The sequence below is a fragment of the Microcaecilia unicolor genome, chromosome 6 (genome assembly GCF_901765095.1).
Source record: "Microcaecilia unicolor chromosome 6, aMicUni1.1, whole genome shotgun sequence".
NCBI lineage: Eukaryota > Metazoa > Chordata > Amphibia > Gymnophiona > Siphonopidae > Microcaecilia > Microcaecilia unicolor.
The window spans coordinates 147,238,072-147,259,335 of NC_044036.1; the positions used below are offsets into that span (position 1 = coordinate 147,238,072).

Here is a 21,264-nt window from a genome sequence, read left to right on the forward strand (position 1 = left end):
CAAGGTTCCTACTGTTTGCCTTCAGCCTGAGATGCTGGACATGTTCACATTGGAATTTTTGATGCCCAACGCCCCCAACGCAGGTGCTGTACGCCAAAACAGGGCCCATGTTGGGTCACTGTTGTACACAAGATAGAGATTGATTTACGCTGAGGAACAAAAAGGTCCTGTCCCTCTGATATGTTCCTTGTTACTTTGTGTGTGTCTTGGATTCTGTTTAGCACAGAACACCCATTACACACACCCTCAAAAAATCAAAAATATTTTTAGCATGCACAGATTTGGCAATTACCTTAGGACACTTGACAGCATCGCTCGGTTAAGTATGCATTAGCCTCGCAGCTTTGTAAATGGGCCTCTTTAATAATCGCTCCCACCCCAACTCCACTCCTAGACAATGTTATAAACTGTGTGTGTGGAAACTACTGGCTTAAAAAGATAAACCTGTGTAGAACCTGCAATTTAGATAAGCTAGAAAGCTCCAGCAGCACCCCGCTATACTAATCCCAAGGATAATCTTTTGCTCTGGCTATAAGGTTGCATACTTTCGACTATTTCGCTTACTAACAAGAAGCAACACTCCAGGCGCTGTTAAAAGATACCTTTATTTGTTTCCATGGTCTTCATTAATCTATTATACTCCTGGTGCATTAAACAAAAAACATATGATCCCTCAAAGCATTAAGAAAAACATGCCATTCCAGTTTTACAACTAAGAACATGTCCAAAAAGCAAGTGACAATAAGAAAAAAAAAAATGGCATGTGAACTTCATACATTTTCAGGTTTGCTGATTTCACTGTTGAAACACCATGCTCCTCTCCTCTCTTCCCCTCTCCCCCAAGAAAAAAAAAGCCTACATTGGGCATATTTAAATTACAAGTGAAGTCATTACTTTATCATCTCAACTGCTATCAAGTTAAATAGAAATGTATTTTTGAACTTGGTATGAATTACCCTAACCTAGTAATGTGTGCATTGTGATGCAGATATAAAATCCCCATTCCTTTTTGTGATGATTCAGTTACTGTCCAAAACATATGTATAGAAACAAAATGGCTGAAACTGGCTCAAATAATTTGCACCAGTAGTGAGAAAAGATTACGAAAAAAGAATAAACTGTGGCTACAGTGCCTCTAGTGGGCAAAGAATGAATGGAGGGGAAATACATTTTCGAGGAGCCCAGATGTTGATAGGTTTCTATTCTCCAGGACCTAGGCTTCAGCTATACAAACATACAAAAAAAAAAAATATGAACCTGAAATAAGACATTCATGGCTTTTAGAAATACTTTGCATTTGGTCTCTTCATGAGATATAATCAGAGTCCCCAGGTTGAAACGTAGCGTTTCCAATTAATCACTTAACACTAAGACTGTCTTAATCTTCCTAGCCTATGCTATGCTACCACAGACAGAGGCAGGATCAGCCTTTTAATACACCAGACCCTATATGAGGTGATGAAACAATACAGCCAGTTCAATACAAGTAATAAGCGAACAATTGTACAAAGAGACGCCTTGATTTAAGCCTCTATAAGGTGCTTAATGGGAGCCTACTTTCCTTTACAGAATACTAGGTCTATATAGAGATTCAGTAAATGGTGCTCAAAAATGGGCACCAAAAAAAAAAATATCAGAGTTCAGCGCTATTCTAGGAAGACTCTGCACCCTTTATAGCAGGGGCGTAGCCAGACCTTGGCAGGAGGGGGGTCCCGAGCCCAAGGTGGGGGGCACATTTTAGCCCGCTGACCCCCCGCCACTTTTGACCCCCCTTCCCCGCCGCCATCAGGTACCTTTGCCGGCAGGGGTCCCCAACCCCCGTCAGACGAAGTCTTCTTCAGCGCCGGTATCCGGCGCGTTCGCTGATCTGTGCTGCATGTCCTGACTTGATGTCCTGCATGCACATCCTGCACGTTCCTTAAAAGGAAGGTGAAGGACGTGCATGCAGGATGCCAGGAGTCAGGACTCATAGCACAGATCAGCGAACGCGCCGGAGACACTGGCGCTGAAGAAGACTGCGGCTGTCAGGGGTTGGGGACCCCCGCCAGCAAAGGTACCTGGCAGCGGCGGGTCAGCGGTGGCAAGGGGGGGCAAAAGTAGAGGGGGCCAGGGCTAAATCTGTGGGGGGCCCATGCGCCCGTGGTCCCACCTAGCTATGCCCCTGCTTTATAGAAAAGTATTTCATGCCAATCGACATGCCTAGGCTTAAGAACCAGACTTACGCCTACTCAATCTGATGTAAAAGTTGGTGCCCAAGTTAGGCACACTGAGGCTGTATACTTTAACTACGCACACACCTTTTCGGAACATCCCCGACACACCACTGGAGTTAGGTGCCATGCCTTAGAGAGGTGTGTGCAAATCAATAACTGGTTGTTAGCACTTTGATAAGAGCTCATTAACCAATTAATCTGCACATACATATGGGCGCTATATAGAATCCGGGGGGGGGGGGGGGGGAGATTGTGTTTAGGCGCATGCACTTACGCCACCTACAGTGCTGCAAACGCTTGTACTAGATTCAGAAGCGTGCAACTGGTAGTTTTGTATAAATTATGCAAGTAAATGTGTGTTCCATCCATATGAACACTGACCTGCAAAGTACACACTATCAGAGATATACAAGTGCTTACAGAATAGTGTGTACAGACAAAGGCACCCTAGAACAATGCTGTCCGATCTTTTTTTGCACAAAAGCAGCTATTTATTGACTTCTAATTCTTTCAAACTCATCTGGACAGAAGCTTTCCGCTAGTAGATAATTTGAACAACTCTTACCAGGAATTTTTATAGTCTTAATATTGCAGTACCCTAAAGTTACACCTTCAAAAATGCCTGTTGCTGTCATTGCACATCCTTTTAAAATATGTAAAAAAAAAAAAAAAAGACAAGACTGTGAAAAAAAATTTCATATTATGGATTAATACTCAGGATAGGTATGGTAAACCCAAAATGGTTTAAGGCTGAATTCATTTGTTTTCCGTACATAGAAAAACTAGGATGACAACAGTGCTTTAACAAGTGCCACTCCTCCCAAAAAAATCAAAACTAATCTTAGACATGAAAGATTCCTTGTCAACAAAATGTTTCCCTGTATAGTATAGTGCACCACAACTGGAATCATCGCAGGCCACTGGATTTCGATTCCAGTCCTTCTGAACCCCAAATCTGATCTTTCAGGAAAACCACAGTGAATACGAATGACGTGTATGTACATAATTTGGCATTTGCATCTTTTGGTTATGCTGACAAACAAGGCCCATGCAGAGAATTCACTACGCTAACTTCAGGAATTCTAAATGTACAAGATGCAAATACATTTCCAAACCAACACTACAGAAAAGGTTCGACATTTGTGGCACATACGGCCAAAACATAGCGAAAGCAATGTAGGCTTATGGTGCTCTTAATATGCCTTGTTTTTTTTACGAATAAAATTTCAAACGCACAACTTATGCAGACAACTACTTTAACTCAATAAATACTAATACAAGGTTGACATTTTAACTCAAATGAACTAACCATGGGCTGTGAAACTGAAAACACATGAAGGCAGAGGGCAGTGAAATTCTAAGACACTGGAACCTTTCAGCTACACTGTAGTTCATGATCTTAAAAAAAAAACAAAAAAACTGCCTTGGTCAAACCCTGTACTACAGCATAACCTCCTTACAGATCAGTTTGTAAAGACTCAATAGTTAGCAGACTACTCTGTCTTAGAAAGCAAGCACAAAGCTCTAAAGTGCAACATGAACTTTGTTTCATATCCATTATACAACAGCCTGATATGAGAGAGCACATTACCGATAATCCAATACTGGTCTCTTAACAAATCAAGCACAGGTTATGTACATGCAGACTATGGGTTCCTGCATAAAATATTGAAAGCTTTTATTTACGTAGTAGAAAATCTTTAAAAAGACTATGAGCTGACAGTTTTCCAAAATATAAAGCAACCATGTACAGATACATTTTCTTTTATACTGGGCAAAAATTCAGACTAGCCTTATTAAAGTGTTGGCTACCATGTCAACGTGCACTGTTAGTGATGAGGTTCTAACACATAAAAAGGGACATTTGGTCAATGCTATGCTAATTCAGTACCACACTTTCATAAGCCTAGCCGTGAATTTTTCTAGCTTTTGTGGCTATTTCTTCATATATACACAGTAAACAGAAGTGGACCAGAGCAAAACAGCAATTTCTGTTTCTGTCCATAGCAGTAGCGCAGCAAAGTATTATTCCGTGGCTTTGGCAAGATAATCCGCTATTTTGTTAATTTTTTCTTCCTGCTGCTCAAGTGCATCAAGGATAATTCCCATTGGGGTTTTCTTCAGACCAGCTCCTTCCATTGTATTTTCAAGTTTGTTCTTGATGTTGCGAAGTCTCAATGAAGCGTGAATGAAGATCACTGAAGAGACAAGAAATGCCAAAATGGATAAAGACATTCAAATTCTAGAACGGCAAGAGACCAGGGCCCATTAATAAAAAATAATAATTTAGCCAACATGTAAGCTGGTGGTTCCTGGCTGTCAGGTGATCAGGTCATCAGTTTCTCAGGATATCTGCATTCAAAGAACCTTTGACATGCACCTTCTCACTTGTACTCACTGCATGTATTCTAGAAACTAGACTATGGAGTGACCTTGAAAAGTTTAGGAAGCCCTGCGGTAATAGAGCTAATGAACAGCAGGTTTTTGAGGGCTGAAGAGGAGTGTCTTTTCTCTTAAGTACTAAGTATTGCCACACTGGGACAGACTGAAGGTCAATCAAACCCAGTATCCTGTTTCCAACAGTGGCCAATCCAGGACACAAATACCTGGCAAGATCCCAGAACAGCTCAACACATTTTATGATGCTTATCCCAGAAATAAGCAGTGGATTTTCCCAAGTCAATTTAATAATGGAAGCTGTCCAGACCCTTGTTTAAACCCCGCTAAGCTAACCGCCTTTACCAAACAGAAGATCTGCTTGAAAACAAAAGTAATATTCCAAAAATAGGAACTCATATGTTTGGGATCTTAAAATCCATTTGCGAGTTTTTTTTTCCTTTTAAGTACTATACACCATGGTACTGTTCATCACATATTTCTGCATTTTGTACTAGGTCACAAGGAGAGGGAGAGAGAGACAGAGAGAGACTCTCAGCAACACAACTGTTTGGGAACCTACTTTCTTTTATACAAGATTAGTGTAACTGGATATACATATATATACATATATACATATACATATATATATATATACACACACACACATTTGTGTTAAGATGTGAGCATTTACACGCTTGTACCTGGAGATATGCACACAATTTGCGAATTATGCATGTAACCATGAAACCCTACCCGGCCTGAATTTTGTTTTAAAACAGTAATGCCTTAAGACTCCCATTAAAAAAAAAAAAACTGCTCAAACATCTCCCCTTCCATATATTTTATATTTCAAAATACACAGCACCCCCTTAATTTTTTTTAATGTCACATCAAATAGTTATGCCTCTCTTCCTGAACAGACTCAAATCACCAGTACTGCGAGGCTTTTCCTCTACACACATCTCAATATCAGTTTTTAAAAGTTAGTTCTTAATAAAATAAGATACTTACATAGTAAAGGAAAGGTGATACCGAATATGAAGACCATCACTCCTCCGCAGAGGGATATCACACAGTAACTTGCCAACATGACCGTCATCACAAATACTACTGGATATTGCTTTTTAAACTTGCGAAGGGTGTCCTTGTTGTGCGATGCCCACACAAACCCAACAAATACCAGTACCACCACTGTGGCACCAAGGAGCATGTTGAAAGGACTCATAAATCTGAAATAGAGAAGCAAAAATAAGTCAGAGCATTATGTCAGGGTAATCCTCTTTTACGAATATTTTTAAGAAGTGCAACAGGGTTCACCAGCAGTGTAATTGTTTTTTTAAATCTATGTAGCATTATTATTATTACATTTGTACCCCGCGCTTTCCCACATAATGCAGGCTCACTGCGGCTTACATAGTAATTTGAAATACAAAGTTAATAGAATTTTAATAAAACAGTAGTAAAACAATGTAAAGTTGGGCTAAATAATATACGACTAGGATAAAAGAGGGTAGACAGGATAGGATAGTGTAATTTGGGAGAAAGGGTAAGGAGGGATAAAATTAAGGAGAGATGGAAAGAGAAGGATGGGAGGTTGGTATTTAAGTCAGAACAGAATTGGGGGTGGAAGCTGGCGAGATTAGGTTGGGGCATTTGGGTAGGCTTGCTTAAAGAGATGAGCTTTCAGCATTTTTCTAGAGGGCAAGAAGTCGTTTATTAATCGGATTGGTCTGGGTATAGCGTTCCAAAGCTGGCTGCCCAAAAAGGAGAAACTGGATGCGTAGTAGGTCTTGTACTTAATTACTCTACAATTGGGAAGGTGTAGGTTAAGATAAGTTCGTGAAGAAATAGATCTGTTTCTAGCAGGGAGGTCTATCAATTCATTCATGTAGCCAAGGGATTCACCATATTTTATATATATATATATATATATATATATATATACACACACAAGTAAAAAAAGGCCAGTTTCTGGCTGAAATGAAACGGGCGCTAGCAAGGTTTTGCGCGGAGTGTGTATGTTTGAGAGAGTGTCTGTGTGAGAGTGAGAATGTGCAAGTGTGTGTGTGTGTGACAGAGTGCGAGTGCGTATGTGAGACAGTGAGTGTCCTTCCCTGTCAGGTGTCAGGACTGGGGGGGACTGTGGACAGTCATGAAGGCAGCCCCTACCAAAATAATGAAAGCAAGACCATTTGTATAATAATCACTGCATTCCAGAGAACAAAATGGAGCAAGTTCCCACATGCTATCTTTTGCTTTCTGTATTCAGTAGCTGACAGGCTTGCTAGACTTACTTAAGTGGCTGCAGCTGCAATACACTGAAAAGAAAGCAAGGAAACCTATGAGACGTAGATACGGCCATCCCCTTGGCCTCTGACGCTCCTCCCTTCTTCTATTTGACTTCCCTCTGATAGGTCCGTCATTCGGTGTGACGCTCCTCCCTTTTCCTGTTTCAGTTCCCTTTGATAGGTCAGAGCGGTGCAGCTGTGACACTCCTCCCTTCTCTGATAGGTCAGGGCGGGGCAGAGATGTAGTGTGCTTAAAAATGGTTACAGAGCTTTGAACATTCGAACTGTTGAAGCCTCAGAGTGTGCTTTTTATGTGCAGATGGGGCGTGGCTGAGACTGAGGGTGAGTAGTCCGAATAGCCTAGCCTACCAGGAGGACAGGAGTTCAGGACAGATGGAGTGAGCTTCAGAACTTCTGATGGGGGGATTTTATTTATATATACATTATATATATATACATTATATATACAGTGGGGGAAATAAGTATTTGATCCCTTGCTGATTTTGTAAGTTTGCCCACTGACAAAGACATGAGCATCCCATAATTGAAGGGTAGGTTATTGGTAACAGTGAGAGATAGCACATCACAAATTAAATCCGGAAAATCACATTGTGGAAAGTATATGAATTTATTTGCATTCTGCAGAGGGAAATAAGTATTTGATCCCCCACCAACCAGTAAGAGATCTGGCCCCTACAGACCAGGTAGATGCTCCAAATCAACTCGTTACCTGCATGACAGACAGCTGTCGGCAATGGTCACCTGTATGAAAGACACCTGTCCACAGACTCAGTGAATCAGTCAGACTCTAACCTCTACAAAATGGCCAAGAGCAAGGAGCTGTCTAAGGATGTCAGGGACAAGATCATACACCTGCACAAGGCTGGAATGGGCTACAAAACCATCAGTAAGACGCTGGGCGAGAAGGAGACAACTGTTGGTGCCATAGTAAGAAAATGGAAGAAGTACAAAATGACTGTCAATCGACAAAGATCTGGGGCTCCACGCAAAAACTCACCTCGTGGGGTATCCTTGATCATGAGGAAGGTTAGAAATCAGCCTACAACTACAAGGGGGGAACTTGTCAATGATCTCAAGGCAGCTGGGACCACTGTCACCACGAAAACCATTGGTAACACATTACGACATAACGGATTGCAATCCTGCAGTGCCCGCAAGGTCCCCCTGCTCCGGAAGGCACATGTGACGACCCGTCTGAAGTTTGCCAGTGAACACCTGGATGATGCCGAGAGTGATTGGGAGAAGGTGCTGTGGTCAGATGAGACAAAAATTGAGCTCTTTGGCATGAACTCAACTCGCCGTGTTTGGAGGAAGAGAAATGCTGCCTATGACCCAAAGAACACCGTCCCCACTGTCAAGCATGGAGGTGGAAATGTTATGTTTTGGGGGTGTTTCTCTGCTAAGGGCACAGGACTACTTCACCGCATCAATGGGAGAATGGATGGGGCCATGTACCGTACAATTCTGAGTGACAACCTCCTTCCCTCCGCCAGGGCCTTAAAAATGGGTCGTGGCTGGGTCTTCCAGCACGACAATGACCCAAAACATACAGCCAAGGCAACAAAGGAGTGGCTCAGGAAGAAGCACATTAGGGTCATGGAGTGGCCTAGCCAGTCACCAGACCTTAATCCCATTGAAAACTTATGGAGGGAGCTGAAGCTGCGAGTTGCCAAGCGACAGCCCAGAACTCTTAATGATTTAGAGATGATCTGCAAAGAGGAGTGGACCAAAATTCCTCCTGACATGTGTGCAAACCTCATCATCAACTACAGAAGACGTCTGACCGCTGTGCTTGCCAACAAGGGTTTTGCCACCAAGTATTAGGTCTTGTTTGCCAGAGGGATCAAATACTTATTTCCCTCTGCAGAATGCAAATAAATTCATATACTTTCCACAATGTGATTTTCCGGATTTAATTTGTGATGTGCTATCTCTCACTGTTACCAATAACCTACCCTTCAATTATGGGCTGCTCATGTCTTTGTCAGTGGGCAAACTTACAAAATCAGCAAGGGATCAAATACTTATTTCCCCCACTGTATATATACATATATATATATATACATATATATATATATACACACACACACACTAATATTTGACTTCTATCACTTAAGCTTGTTAGTGCAAAATCTGCAGTTACCATTTTGCTTGTTATATTTATTTGGATTTTGCTCACAGTTTTTTCAGTAGTAGCTCATGGTGAGTTATTCAGGTATTTATTTCCTGCACTTGATATACCGCAGAATTAATCTAGTCACTGGCAACTAAGCAGTTAACTAATCAAATATTCCATACTGATAGAAGGGCTAAGAAAGAAAAAGGACAATGGGAGAAGGTAGGGTCAGCAAAGGAGAAAGGAGTTAAGTAGCAGAGGAGGAGAAGGGAAGTGTTTTCAGACAAGCCTTAAAAGGACTGAGGTGAAGGGGTGGACCCAGGTAACTAAATGTGGTAGAGAGAAAGAGAAGCAGAACAGAAGGGGGGGGAGGGGGTAACACTGTTCCTGGTAATCTAATTTTATACCTGAGGCAATAAAGTGACTTGCTCAAGTTAATAAGAGGCAGCGGTGGGATTTGAAGTGGGCACCTCTGGATGACAAGCCCAGTGCTCTAAGCATTAGGCTACTCCTCCACATATGAGGAATGTATGAAGTAAATGCAACCACACAGCTTAATACACAATCCCACACACCCCTAGACTGCCAGTAGCAGTTGTGTTAGCAACAAGAACAAAACTCCCTCTTACGTCACTAAGTACTGGCTGTGTTTCAGGTGGGGGAACTGAAATGGAAGAAACCCCCTGGGAAGAAGCACGAGCTGCAGTTCCAACTGAACTGTAAACCAGAGGAAGAAGCTTCTGAGTGGGAGTTTGCGTGTATATATTATACACCCGACACAACATGGAAAATACTACAAATCACCAAATACCCGAGTCAAAGCTCGTGTATCAGCCATGACATTTGACCTCTAAGAGGGGCAGAACTAACAAATACATCTACAAAAGTGTACATAGCAAATTTTCAGCAGGCTCCACTGGCAGTCTTCCCCTCCCCCCTCCTGTTTCTTTGAAAATAAGGGACTTACAACTATGTCGGCCTTGGAACAAGAAACAATTGTACTCTTAAGCATTTTCATGTCCGACTCAGATGACAGAAAAGATCACTGGAGGAGCAAAGAACACTCGTGACTCTCAGAATAAATCAGACCAGCTCATCACTTGAGCGACAGCACTGCAGGAGCGATTTTAAAACCACAATTTTTTTTCTACCTCAAGTTTGCTGCCCACCTGCTTCTGCTTCTCATGCTTCAAGCAGACTGGAAATCTGGATTGGTGCATTTGCAGCTGGCAGCATATTTGCGGTGCTTACTTCAACCAACCCAAACCTATATTTAGAGTCCGCTACATTTCCAGAATGGAAAAAGTGAACAGGCAGAAGCCAGTCTCATGTATGTGTCACTGCAGCAACTTCCCAAGTAAATCCGCACAGACACTACCCTCTGGTTGACAGAAAGCTCCTCATCTCCTAATACCTTCCAGCATCAGAAAGCAGGACAGACTTCATAGCAGCACTGGGGAAAGACCCCAGTCTGAGCCCAAAGCTTGGTATTAGGGTAGGGGGAAGCTGTGAAGCCAGTGTTCATAGCCCTGGAAGGAGGGGGAGAGGCACTATAGTCATAGCTTAAGTGTAAAACCAAATCATTGGATTCAGGGCCAACATCTTCAGGGTTGCAGGAGGAGACCAATTGCATGGCCCCTCAGAACTGTCAGGGGGATGGGGGGAGTGAAGAATAGGTGGGGAAAAATCTCCAGCTAGCTGTAAAGGCTCATGGCACTAGATCACAGCCCCAGATGAAAAAAAAAGTTAATATCGCACTGCATGTTTGAAAACCAAACACAAACTCAGTGGTTTATTTTTGTACTTCATACAATGTTTACCCATATGGTATTTCCTCCCACAACAAAAAAAAAAAAAAAAAAAGAAGATCAGAGCTGCTCCCTTAACATACGGTTGCTAGAAAGTGGGAGAACAGATGGGCAGTTCTGCATATGCACCGGTTCTTATACACTTCCTCTAAAAACCAGAGTTAATTTTAATCCAGAAAATACATTTTAGATAGTTTATTCCAGTCCTCTCCCTAAAAGTTTAGTTCTTATTCAGTTGAGGAATCTCACAACAAATTTTAGTTCTCTCTCAGACATTTTAGTGGACCTTTTACAAAGCCGTGCTAGCGTTTTTAGTGCACGCTATAAACCAGCATGTGCTAAACGCTTTTGACACCCAAAGAAATATAATGGGCAGCTCAGCATTTAGTGCACGCTAAAAACGCTAGAGCAGCTTTGTAAAAGATCCTCTTAGTTCTTATTCAGTTTAGGAATCTCACAACAAATAATTTCAGTTCTAGCTTTCTTTTTTTAAAATAGAGACCGTTGGATTGGCCAGGCCCAGCACTGCACACAGATAACACATTGGGTAGGCCAGCAAGCACACAGTCCGCAGATCATAGCTCTACAGTCTGCTGCGTCTCCCTGACCTGCGCATGTGCGTGGTTGCCAGCGTCAAAGGTTTCGTGGGGACGCAGTAGACTGCAGAGCGTACGACAGCGGGTAAAAGGCTTTTTTTTTCTCACAAAAACAGCCGTGCGATAAGTGAACCACCACATGCTGCACGGCCATTTCAGGGTTGGAAGCACTTATCGTCACCCACTGAGGTGGTGGTAAGGGCTTCCAATGCTAACCCAGCGCTGCCCGATTACCACTGAGTAAGCACCGGAAATGGCACCCACTGGGGGTGGGCTCTACTGCTGGGTTCCTGCGGTAGCCTGGAGGTAGCTCTGGATTGGCGCAGCCAACCCTTTAGTAAAAGGGCCCCTTAGCGTGGAAGGTGCAAATGTATTGCGGTATACTAGCATGTCATTTTGCTGTTCCTGTGTTAAAATGTCCAACAGCATGCGGTACTCGACACCAATGCAGAGGCACTTAAAGGCTGGATTCAGTATACAACGCCAAATAAAAAAAAATAAAAAAAAAATAAAAAAAAGTCAGCGCCAGGGCCGCCGAGAGAAGGGGCAAAATTCCCGGGGCCCAGCACCAGGGTCTCTCTCTTTTTCCTGCTCCTGACGGGACCCGAGTGATCGCGTCCCAGCAGGAGAGAGAACTCCGGTGCCGGGCCACCCTTGGTAGGCTGGGGAGGACCCGGAGCTTCCTCCAGAGCTGCTCTGCTGAGCAGCTGTTTTTCCTCTCGGGCGCACACGCTCGAAACTGAGCATGCACACCTGAGAGGAAAAGCAGCCATGGGGGGGGGGGGGGGGGGGGGGCGGCAGCAGCAGCCCTGCCCTGGTTCAGTCTCTCGGTGGCCCAGGTCAGCACTATCCGAAAAAAGTTGCTATGGGACAAGTGCCCTTTATAGAATAGTGCCTAGCGGGGATTTCCATGCCGAAAACGTTGAGCATGAAGACTTACACTAAAACCAGATTTAATTCCTGGCACGCAAGTTGGGCGCAGATCCACAGAATTCTACAACACTGCGCGCATCTTTTGAGAACACCCCGACCACGTCCCTCCTGTGGCCGTGCCCCCTTTTGGATTGCACGCTATAGGATTTTGGTGCCCAGGATTACAGAACAGCACGCCACCAGAAGTGCTTGCAAGTTTTAACTGGTACCAGTTATCAATAATTGATGCTGATCAGATCATCGATTAGGTTGCACGCACATCCCGGGACTGCAACCCAAATTGAGCAACCTTTACAGAATCCAGGGGTTAGTGCCTATATATATGAGGTGCTAAGTGGACCCGTGTTAACTGTACAGGTGCCAGTTGGCATGCAGTATGTGCCGCATGCCACCTGCATTTTGCTATGTCCACTCTCCGCCCGTATCCCGCCTAATTACTGCCCAACACAAAATGCTCCTCAACATACAAGTCTGCATTAATTTTAGTGGTTAGCCCTAGCATGTGCCAAGTCATTTGGAGGGGGGGGGGGGGTCTTTTTACTAAGGCGCGCTCACGTTTTTAGCGCGTGCTAAATGTTAGAGACGCCCAGAGGAATACATTGGCGTCTCTAACATTTAGCACGTGCCTATTTTTAGTGTGCGCTAAAAATGTGAACACGCCTTTGTAAAAGACCCCCTTACAGTAACAGTTACCATGCACCGATTTACACATTAACTGCCTAACTGCTTAGCCGAGATTGGGAGGCGGGGCTAGTGCTGGGCAAGACTTCTACGGTCTGTGCCCTGAAAATGGCAGATACAAATCAAGGTAAGGTATACACAAGAAGTAGCACATGAGTTTATCTTGTTGGGCAGACTAGATGGACCGTGCAGGTCTTTTTCTGCCGTCATCTACTATGTAATGGGCTTTAGAAAAAGGGTCCCTTAGATTAAAAAAAAAAACCCACCACAGACTGAGAAATACCTACTGGGTACCTGAACTCGTAGCTGAGCTCGAGCCAATACAGAAAAGGCAAGCAATAAATACAAATCCTTTTAAATGCTATACCCAGAATGTGTAGCAAAAACAGGAAATAACATATCCACTCTAGGTGTGACAACCCTTTAGTTTGAACTAGTCTAGGCAACAGGCCCACTGTGCCCTTACTTCTATCTAATTTAATCATTTTTGATAGGTGGTTGGGGGCCCCGTGACCCTTTCTGCCGGAAGTCCCAGATCACGGTCAGCCCGCCCCTGAGCATAGCAAATCTGCCAAGTTTAGCTTAATTTTAGAACATGATTGCCATGGGAGGACAACTCTGTAGGCAGCAGGAAAGAAAAAAAAAAAAAAAAAAAAAAAAACACAGATCTGGTAGACTACATACTGGGAGTAAAAACAGGTAACAGTTCAAACAAAGTGAAACATTTAGATACCTCAAGATGTACAGATAACACACAAGCAGCGTTTTGTGGAAATGATGTTCTAGAACCAGGACAGGTCACAGAGCTAAAAAGTATTTATTTATTGCATTTGTATCCCATCCTACATTTTCCCACCTCTTTGCAGGCTCAATGTGGCTTACAATACATCATGGATGATGTACATAAGTAATGCCATACTGGAAAAAGACCAAGGGTCCATCGAGCCCAGCATCCTGTCCACGACAGCGGCCAATCCAGGCCAAGGGCACCTGGCAAGCTTCCCAAACGTACAAACATTCTATACATGTTATTCCTGGAATTGTGGATTTTTCCCAAGTCCATTTAGTAGCGGTTTATGGACTTGTCCTTTAGGAAACCGTCCAGCCCCTTTTTAAACTCTGCTAAGCTAACCGCCTTCACCACTTTCTCTGGCAACGAATTCCAGAGTTTAATTATACGTTGGGTGAAGAAACATTTTCTCCGATTTGTCTTAAATTTACTACACTGTAGTTTCATCGCATGCCCCCTAGTCCTAGTATTTTTGGAAAGCGTGAACAGACGCTTCACATCCACCTATTCCACTCCACTCATTTTATATACCTCTATCATGTCTCCCCTCAGCCGTCTCTTCACCAAGCTGAATAGCCCTAGCCTCCTTAATCTTTCTTCATAGGTAAGTCGTCCCATCCCCGCTATCATTTTAGTCGCCCTTCGCTGCACCTTTTCCAATTCTACTATATCTTTCTTGAGATGCGGCGACCAGAACTGAACACAATACTCAAGGTGCGGTCGCACCATGGAGCGATACAACAGCATTATAACATCCTCACACCTGTTTTCCATACCTTTCCTAATACCCAACATTCTATTCGCTTTCCTAGCCGCAGCAGCACACTGAGCAGAAGGTTTCAGCGTGTTATCGACGACGACACCCAGATCCCTTTCTTGGTCCGTAACTCCTAATGTGGAACCTTGCATGACGTAGCTATAATTCGGGTTCTTTTTTCCCCACATGCATCACCTTGCACTTGCTCACATTAAACGTCATCTGCCATTTAGCCGCCCAGTCTCCCAGTCTCGTAAGGTCCTCTTGTAATTTTTCACAATCCTGTCGCGAGTTAACGACTTTGAATAATTTTGTGTCATCAGCAAATTTAATTACCTCGCTAGTTACTCCCATCTCTAAATCATTTATAAATATATTAAAAAGCAGCGGTCCTTGCACAGACCCCTGAGGAACCCCACTAACTACCCTTCTCCATTGTGAATACTGCCCATTTAACCCCACTCTCTGTTTCCTATCCTTCAACCAGTTTTTAATCCACAATAGGACATTTCCTCCTATCCCATGACCCTCCAATTTCCTCTGTAGCCTTTCATGAGGTACATTGTCAAACGCCTTTTGAAAATCCAGATACAGAATATCAACCGGTTCCCCTATGTCTACATTGTTTACTCCTTCAAAGAATTGAAGTCAATTGGTCAGGCAAGATTTCCCCACACAAAAGCCGTGCTTGACTTGGTCTCAGTAATCCATGTCCTCGGATGTGCTCTGTAAATTTTGTTTTTAATAATAGCCTCTATATATTAGAAAAGTAGGAAAAGAATTCACACAAAGCCAGGGATCAACTGGAGTCTACAGCTTTGCACCTGAAAATAAAATGGGAACACTGAGGTCCAGTCAGTCTGTCTCATCTGTTATGTTTTATTTTCCACTATTTTCTCCAAATGGGCTTTCAGCCCATGGAGAGGACAATAAAAAAAGGATCTCAATTCAGCCTGCAGACTCAGGATAAGCAAACATCCTAAGGTAAATAGCTACCATCATTAACTGGCAGTTTCACAAAAGTTAGGGTATGGAGGAACCTAGCAAGAGAGTCATCTTACAGACACAGCAATAAAAAGTGTGAAAAGAAAACAGATCGCCAATCTACTTAATAAACTCAGAGGGCTATAGATATAATTAACAGATGTGTATGCTGTCAGGGTAACAGGGTTTTTGTGGTACTGAAATGTATTCTGAATGGTTTTGTGGTGCTTGTTAAACCAAATTTAAGAAACAAAACTTGTTTATGTTGGCTAGAAAGAAGTCTGATTTTTATATTTTTACTAGTAAAAAAGGCCCGTTTCTGAAACCAATGAAACTGGTGCTAGCAAGGTAATGACTTTCTGCCATGAATGTTTCAACAGTTGTATTCTTAAGACAGAAAGTGAGTACATGTGACAATTGATACAATATGTGTATATATATGTGAGAGGGAGAGTATGTGTGTTAGTGAGAGATTCAGAGTCTGAGTCATAGGCAGAGAGACAGTCTGTGTGGGAGGGGGGAAGAGGATGGGGTCCTTCAGGTCCAGTGGCGAGGCGAGTTGGGACGGGAGGGGGTAGAGGATGGGGGGGTCCAACAGCGACTCGGGAGGGAGTCGGGCAGGGGTCCGAACTGGAAGAGGAGAGGGAGGTCGGCGGGACGGCTTGCGTGCAGCTGCGGGGAGTGTCCATCGGGGAGGAGGGTGAGTGACTGCGGCTCTGGGCAGGGGACGGGTTCCAGCGGCAACTCGGGAGGGGCGAGAAAGAGAGCAGCGGATCAAGCAGCAACTCAGAAGTGAGAAGGGAGACTGTGGGGTCCAGGTCCACAGGCATGGGCCGTGTCAGCCGGGTAACGCGCTTACGATTTTGCTTCGTATTGCAACTTTTTTTTTTTGTTGATGGCGGATCTTCCTCACTTCTGTGATGTGAAGATGTTTGTGGGATTGTGGGCCCGGGCACGCGACTTGCTTGATTGTTTGAGGCAGTTGGTTTTTGCCTCGTGCTGCTGGTGTTCAGTTCTTCTGTCTGTGATAGGTCCCTCATGTTTGTGGCATTGTGTTGCTTTGCCTGGCAACTATGCTGCGTCCCCTTCCTCTCAGTGTTCACCTCTCGATGTCATAACGTTTTGACGCGAGGGCAGGACAGTGAGACAGATGGTTGCAGGCAGCACGAACCCTACAAACCCTTCAATGCCACGGGGAGTCAGCTTCAGAACGTTGGAGTTGGAAATTATTATACAGGATATTGTAACTTGCTTCAAGTGACAGAGAATGCCCTCAAATTTAACAAGTATGTATTTAAAATATTCATAGTAACATAGTAAATGACGGCAGATAAAGACCTGTACGGTCCATCCAGTCTGCCCAATAAGATAAACTCAATGGTATGTGATACTTTATATGTATACCCGAGTTTGATTTGTCCTTGTCTTTCTCAGGGCACAGACCGTAGAAGACTGCCCAGCACTGTTCTCATACTAAGTTCTGAAGCTAATGTCGAAGCCCCTTAAAATTTACACTCCAGCCCATCCCTATCTATTCAGTCACAATCAGGGCACAGACCATAGAACTCTGCCCAGCTTCCGCTGTGTTTCTAATTACCGGCATTACCACCCAATCTCTGCTAAGATTCCATGGAACCATTCCTTCTAAACAGGATTCCTTTGTGAGTTTATCCCACCGCATGTTTGAATTCCATTACCATTTTCATCTCCACCACCTCCCGCGGGAGGGCACTCTATATACCCACCACTCTCCCTGAAAAAATACTTCCTGACATTAGTCCTGAGTCTGCCCCCCCCTTCACCCTCAATTCATGTCCTCTAGTTCTACCGCCTTCCCGTCTCCGGAAAAGGTTTGTTTGCGGATTGTTCCTAAATAAATAGCTTTAGCTTGAAATTTGAATATAGTTTCCAGTTTAATCTCTGAATGTATTACATATCTGATTTTATAAAGTTCAGTCAATAACAAATAAGAAAACCTTCCACAAAACGGTTTCAGTTATTCCTCTATTATGTGTGTTTGGTTGTATTTTACTGAATGCTGCACAACAGGGAGGAATCAAACAGTTTAGACTCAAGTATCTGTGCACCTAGGCCTTCCTTCTGCAGGCTCTGAGCTGCCTCCTAGAAAAGCGTGTTAAGCAGAATTTTGCCCGTGGGCCCAAAAGAGGGCAAAACCCAGCTCTGAATACATTACTATTTGGAGCTAAAGCAGACCTGCAATTATTTGCCCCATATTGCATCTAACTTTGATGTCCCCATGCATACCTCCGACCCACCTCCATCCTCCCACCCTATCAGACTGTCATAGTAATGCTTGAATGTTTTCACTTATATACACTGTCAGCTAGCACATTTGCTTATTTCCGATCTGACGAAGGGCAACCTTCAAAAGCTAAGTGGAGGAGTGGCCTAGTGGTTAGGGTGGTGGACTTTGGTCCCGGGGAACTGTGGAACCGAGTTCGATTCCCACTTCAGGCACAGGCAGCTCCTTGTGACTTTGGGCAAGTCACTTAACCCTCCATTGCCCCATGTAAGCCGCATTGAGCCTGCCATGAGTGGGAAAGCGCGGGGTACAAATGTAATTAAAAAAAAAAAAAAAAAAAAAAAATCAAGAAATGTATTAAGTTATGTCCAATAAAAAAAAGGTATCTTATTTTCTTTTCCATGTTTTATTTTGTTTGATTTCTATTGATAACCTTAAGAGTGGACTAACATGGCTACCACACTCCCCATATTGCAGAAAGACACCTACCTAGTGGAAGTAGCTGGCTAGGGGGAATGCAACACTATCCGACTGAATGTTAACATAAGAGCCCAAAACGAGTTACTGTTGGAGCTATATTGCTATTTTCAGTTAAAAACAGCTTACCATACCACAGAAACCAATGACAGCGAGTAAAAAAAAAAAAAAAAAAAGTAGTATGTGGCTGGAAAACAAATACTTTCAAATGCTGTTCGTTTCACACACACACAAAAAGTCTTACGAATTGCTGAAACAGCTATTAGTTTCGAGTCTGTAACGCCTCTCCGGTACTAACTAACAACTTATAGCAGCAGCTTCAGAGAGCATTTTCCATCTCACTGATAGGCTGCAGAGAATACCTTCTCCTGCTTTAGACTTAATCCCGCCCACCCTACCCCTCTACCCACCTACCCCTAGAGTAACATGTCTTATATAACCTCCCTATCAACCCACTCATTACTTTTACATCACCCATTTCTATTCTTCTATCACCTTCTCCCACTACTCCAACCAGAGTTACACCTAATCACACTGACCACCCTTCAACATATTCAGTCATTCTGTGACTGTTCTCTTGTGCTTGACTGCTTAAATATTTTAAATTTAAATGCTTTACTTTTTGTCTATTAGATTGTAAGCTCTGAGCAGGGACTGTCTTTCTTCTGTGTTTGTACAGCGCTGCGTACACTTTGTAGCGCTCTAGAAATGCTATAGAAATGTTAAATAGTAGTAGTAGTATGTAAGCCACATTGCGCCTACAAATAGGAACATGTGGGATATAAATGTAACAAATAAAATAACTAACATTTTCGGGTGACCAGGCCTTACCATGCGTTAAATCTCCTCCTAGGATTCTCGTTTGCAATATCTACCACCCTCTGCTGTTCAGCAAAGCAAAGAGACCCAAATACTCCTCCCCCCCCCCCCCCCCAAAAAAAAACCCCGTAGTTAAACATACGAAGTAAAAACCCCAAATTTTTTTAGCGCCCCCTGATTTTGATATTTATTATTAGAAATCCCCGTACTTATTTTGCTGGAACTGAAAGCCTCTTAGAAATATGTCATCCATATGCTAAAGTTACCCACAAACCTATCCCTTCCACAAACCAGAAAACCCTTCAAACTAAGATAAAAAATGGATACGGAACAGAACAAAGAAGGTAGTATGATGACTCGTGGCTTAAAAAAAAATAAGAGTATTAATAGCATACGAAATGTTCCGCAAGCTGGCAGAACTTGCCCTCGCCCTGAGCTCCCAGGGCGTGGTGGATGACGACTCCCCGGGTACCGGAATCAGCGCGATCTCACTTACCCCACCACCAAGATAATCAGCGCCGCCATTGCCAGGTAATTAGTCTGATAGTAGAGCAGGTTGCTGACGACTCGGTTGTTCCATTTGTTGATATCCTTGAAATCAGGCCTGGAGAAGCGATCAGAGCCCGGGAAGAAGTCGGCCCAGGTTCGGAAAGGAGCAAATTGAACCTCCATGATAAGCAGCGGTTTTTTTTCTAAGCCTCCTGGATGGTAGCTAAGCGCAGCAATCACTCTAGCAGCAGCACAGGCACGGCGCGCGCGTTGGATCAGCTGAGTAGCGCGAGCTCCGGGCTCCGCCCTGCTTAGCGTACCATAGAGGGGAAGAGTGATGGAGGGCTGTCTTTTATTTCTCCGCATCTCAGTTTTAATAATCCTTTCAAGGAAGCTCTTTAACCAACAAATTATTATTTTTGCTAGCACTGTCTTTTTTAAATTGTATTTGTTAATTTCAAAATAATAAAAAGTGTTGAAGTGAAAAAAAAGTAGGACAATTTTAAACTCACGCATCTCAGTTGATTTTATTAATGAGGCCCTAGGAGTTTTGCTGAAAGAGTTTAGCGTAAAAGGCTTTGATATTCACCATTTTATGCAGGTTATCTGCAGCTATGAGGATAATTCCGATGCACAGAGTCAATAAAATGCATCACATAGCTATAGTTCCTTTTCCTGCTATTGATTACATGTTAATCATAAATCACTTCTTATATTGGCCCTGTTGCGTTTAACTTACTTAAATCAAAGAACAAAAACCCAGTTGATGATGATAATAATAGTATTAATAATAATACCTCTTTAGAAATATTTGAACAAGTGAATGCAGTATAATCACAATATTATACAACATAAGGTATATATTATCAATCATATGTAGAGTATGAGTTGAGCCCTCAGTGACACTTGAAACGTTCTCTTATCTAACAAACCAATCAGGTGAACAGAACACCCCAAATCATTTATTATCTTAATAACGCCAAGATGTTAAAGGGTGTATAAACATCTCAGTCTCTAGCAGCTTACATCTCATGAGTGCCCCAAATATTGAACCAAAAATTATTTTGTGTGTAATATTCACTTATCCTATGTCTTCATTCACTCCAATGTAACTATTTTACTAGTTAAAAAATAATAATAATCTAAGTTGCCAAAGTTGTAAAGTAGTTTTGTCTGATATCCACATCAGTTTTGCACATTAATGCCTGAGTGCTTGTGCCTTGCATTCCTGGGTGTAGCGAGGCATGATGACAACCCCACCAGCATTGCAAAAAAAATCAACCCTTACCTGCAGTGCCCCCAATGAAACTGTAAATTCCTGGTGTACTGGTGCTCCCTCACCCTGTGTCAAGGAGCCTCCTGGAAGGGAGCCCTGAAATCCCTGTGGGCTAGGTGCCCAATAGTAATTCCTCTCTCTCCCCCACCCTCCCAGGACCAGAGCAAAATGTAAGAAAAGTGTGCCCTGGTAAGCTTCATTCCATACAAGAATGATAGTAGTATCCTTTGGATACCCCTTGACTCATCCATCCACTTGTGAAATTAATGAGGAAGAGGGAGCATAGGTGTAGTTTGCCTGTTATTTTGCAGCAACAAAATGGTAAGGAAGACATATTGGCAGTGGGGGGGGGGGGGGGGGGAAGAGACCACAGC

The 21,264-nt window shown here is 43.1% G+C and overlaps 1 protein-coding gene across 1 annotated transcript; it reads right to left on the bottom strand.

Moving 5' to 3' along the window:
• Positions 1-2,889: 2,889 nt before the first annotated feature.
• Positions 2,890-19,941, bottom strand: ARL6IP5 (ADP ribosylation factor like GTPase 6 interacting protein 5). The gene is made up of 3 exons (XM_030206713.1): positions 19,622-19,941; positions 5,604-5,821; positions 2,890-4,411 (listed from the first exon to the last, which is right to left on the bottom strand). The coding sequence occupies exons 1-3, from the start codon at positions 19,795-19,797 to the stop codon at positions 4,239-4,241; spliced, it is 567 nt and encodes a 188-aa protein (XP_030062573.1). The 5' UTR covers positions 19,798-19,941; the 3' UTR covers positions 2,890-4,238.
• Positions 19,942-21,264: the final 1,323 nt, after the last annotated feature.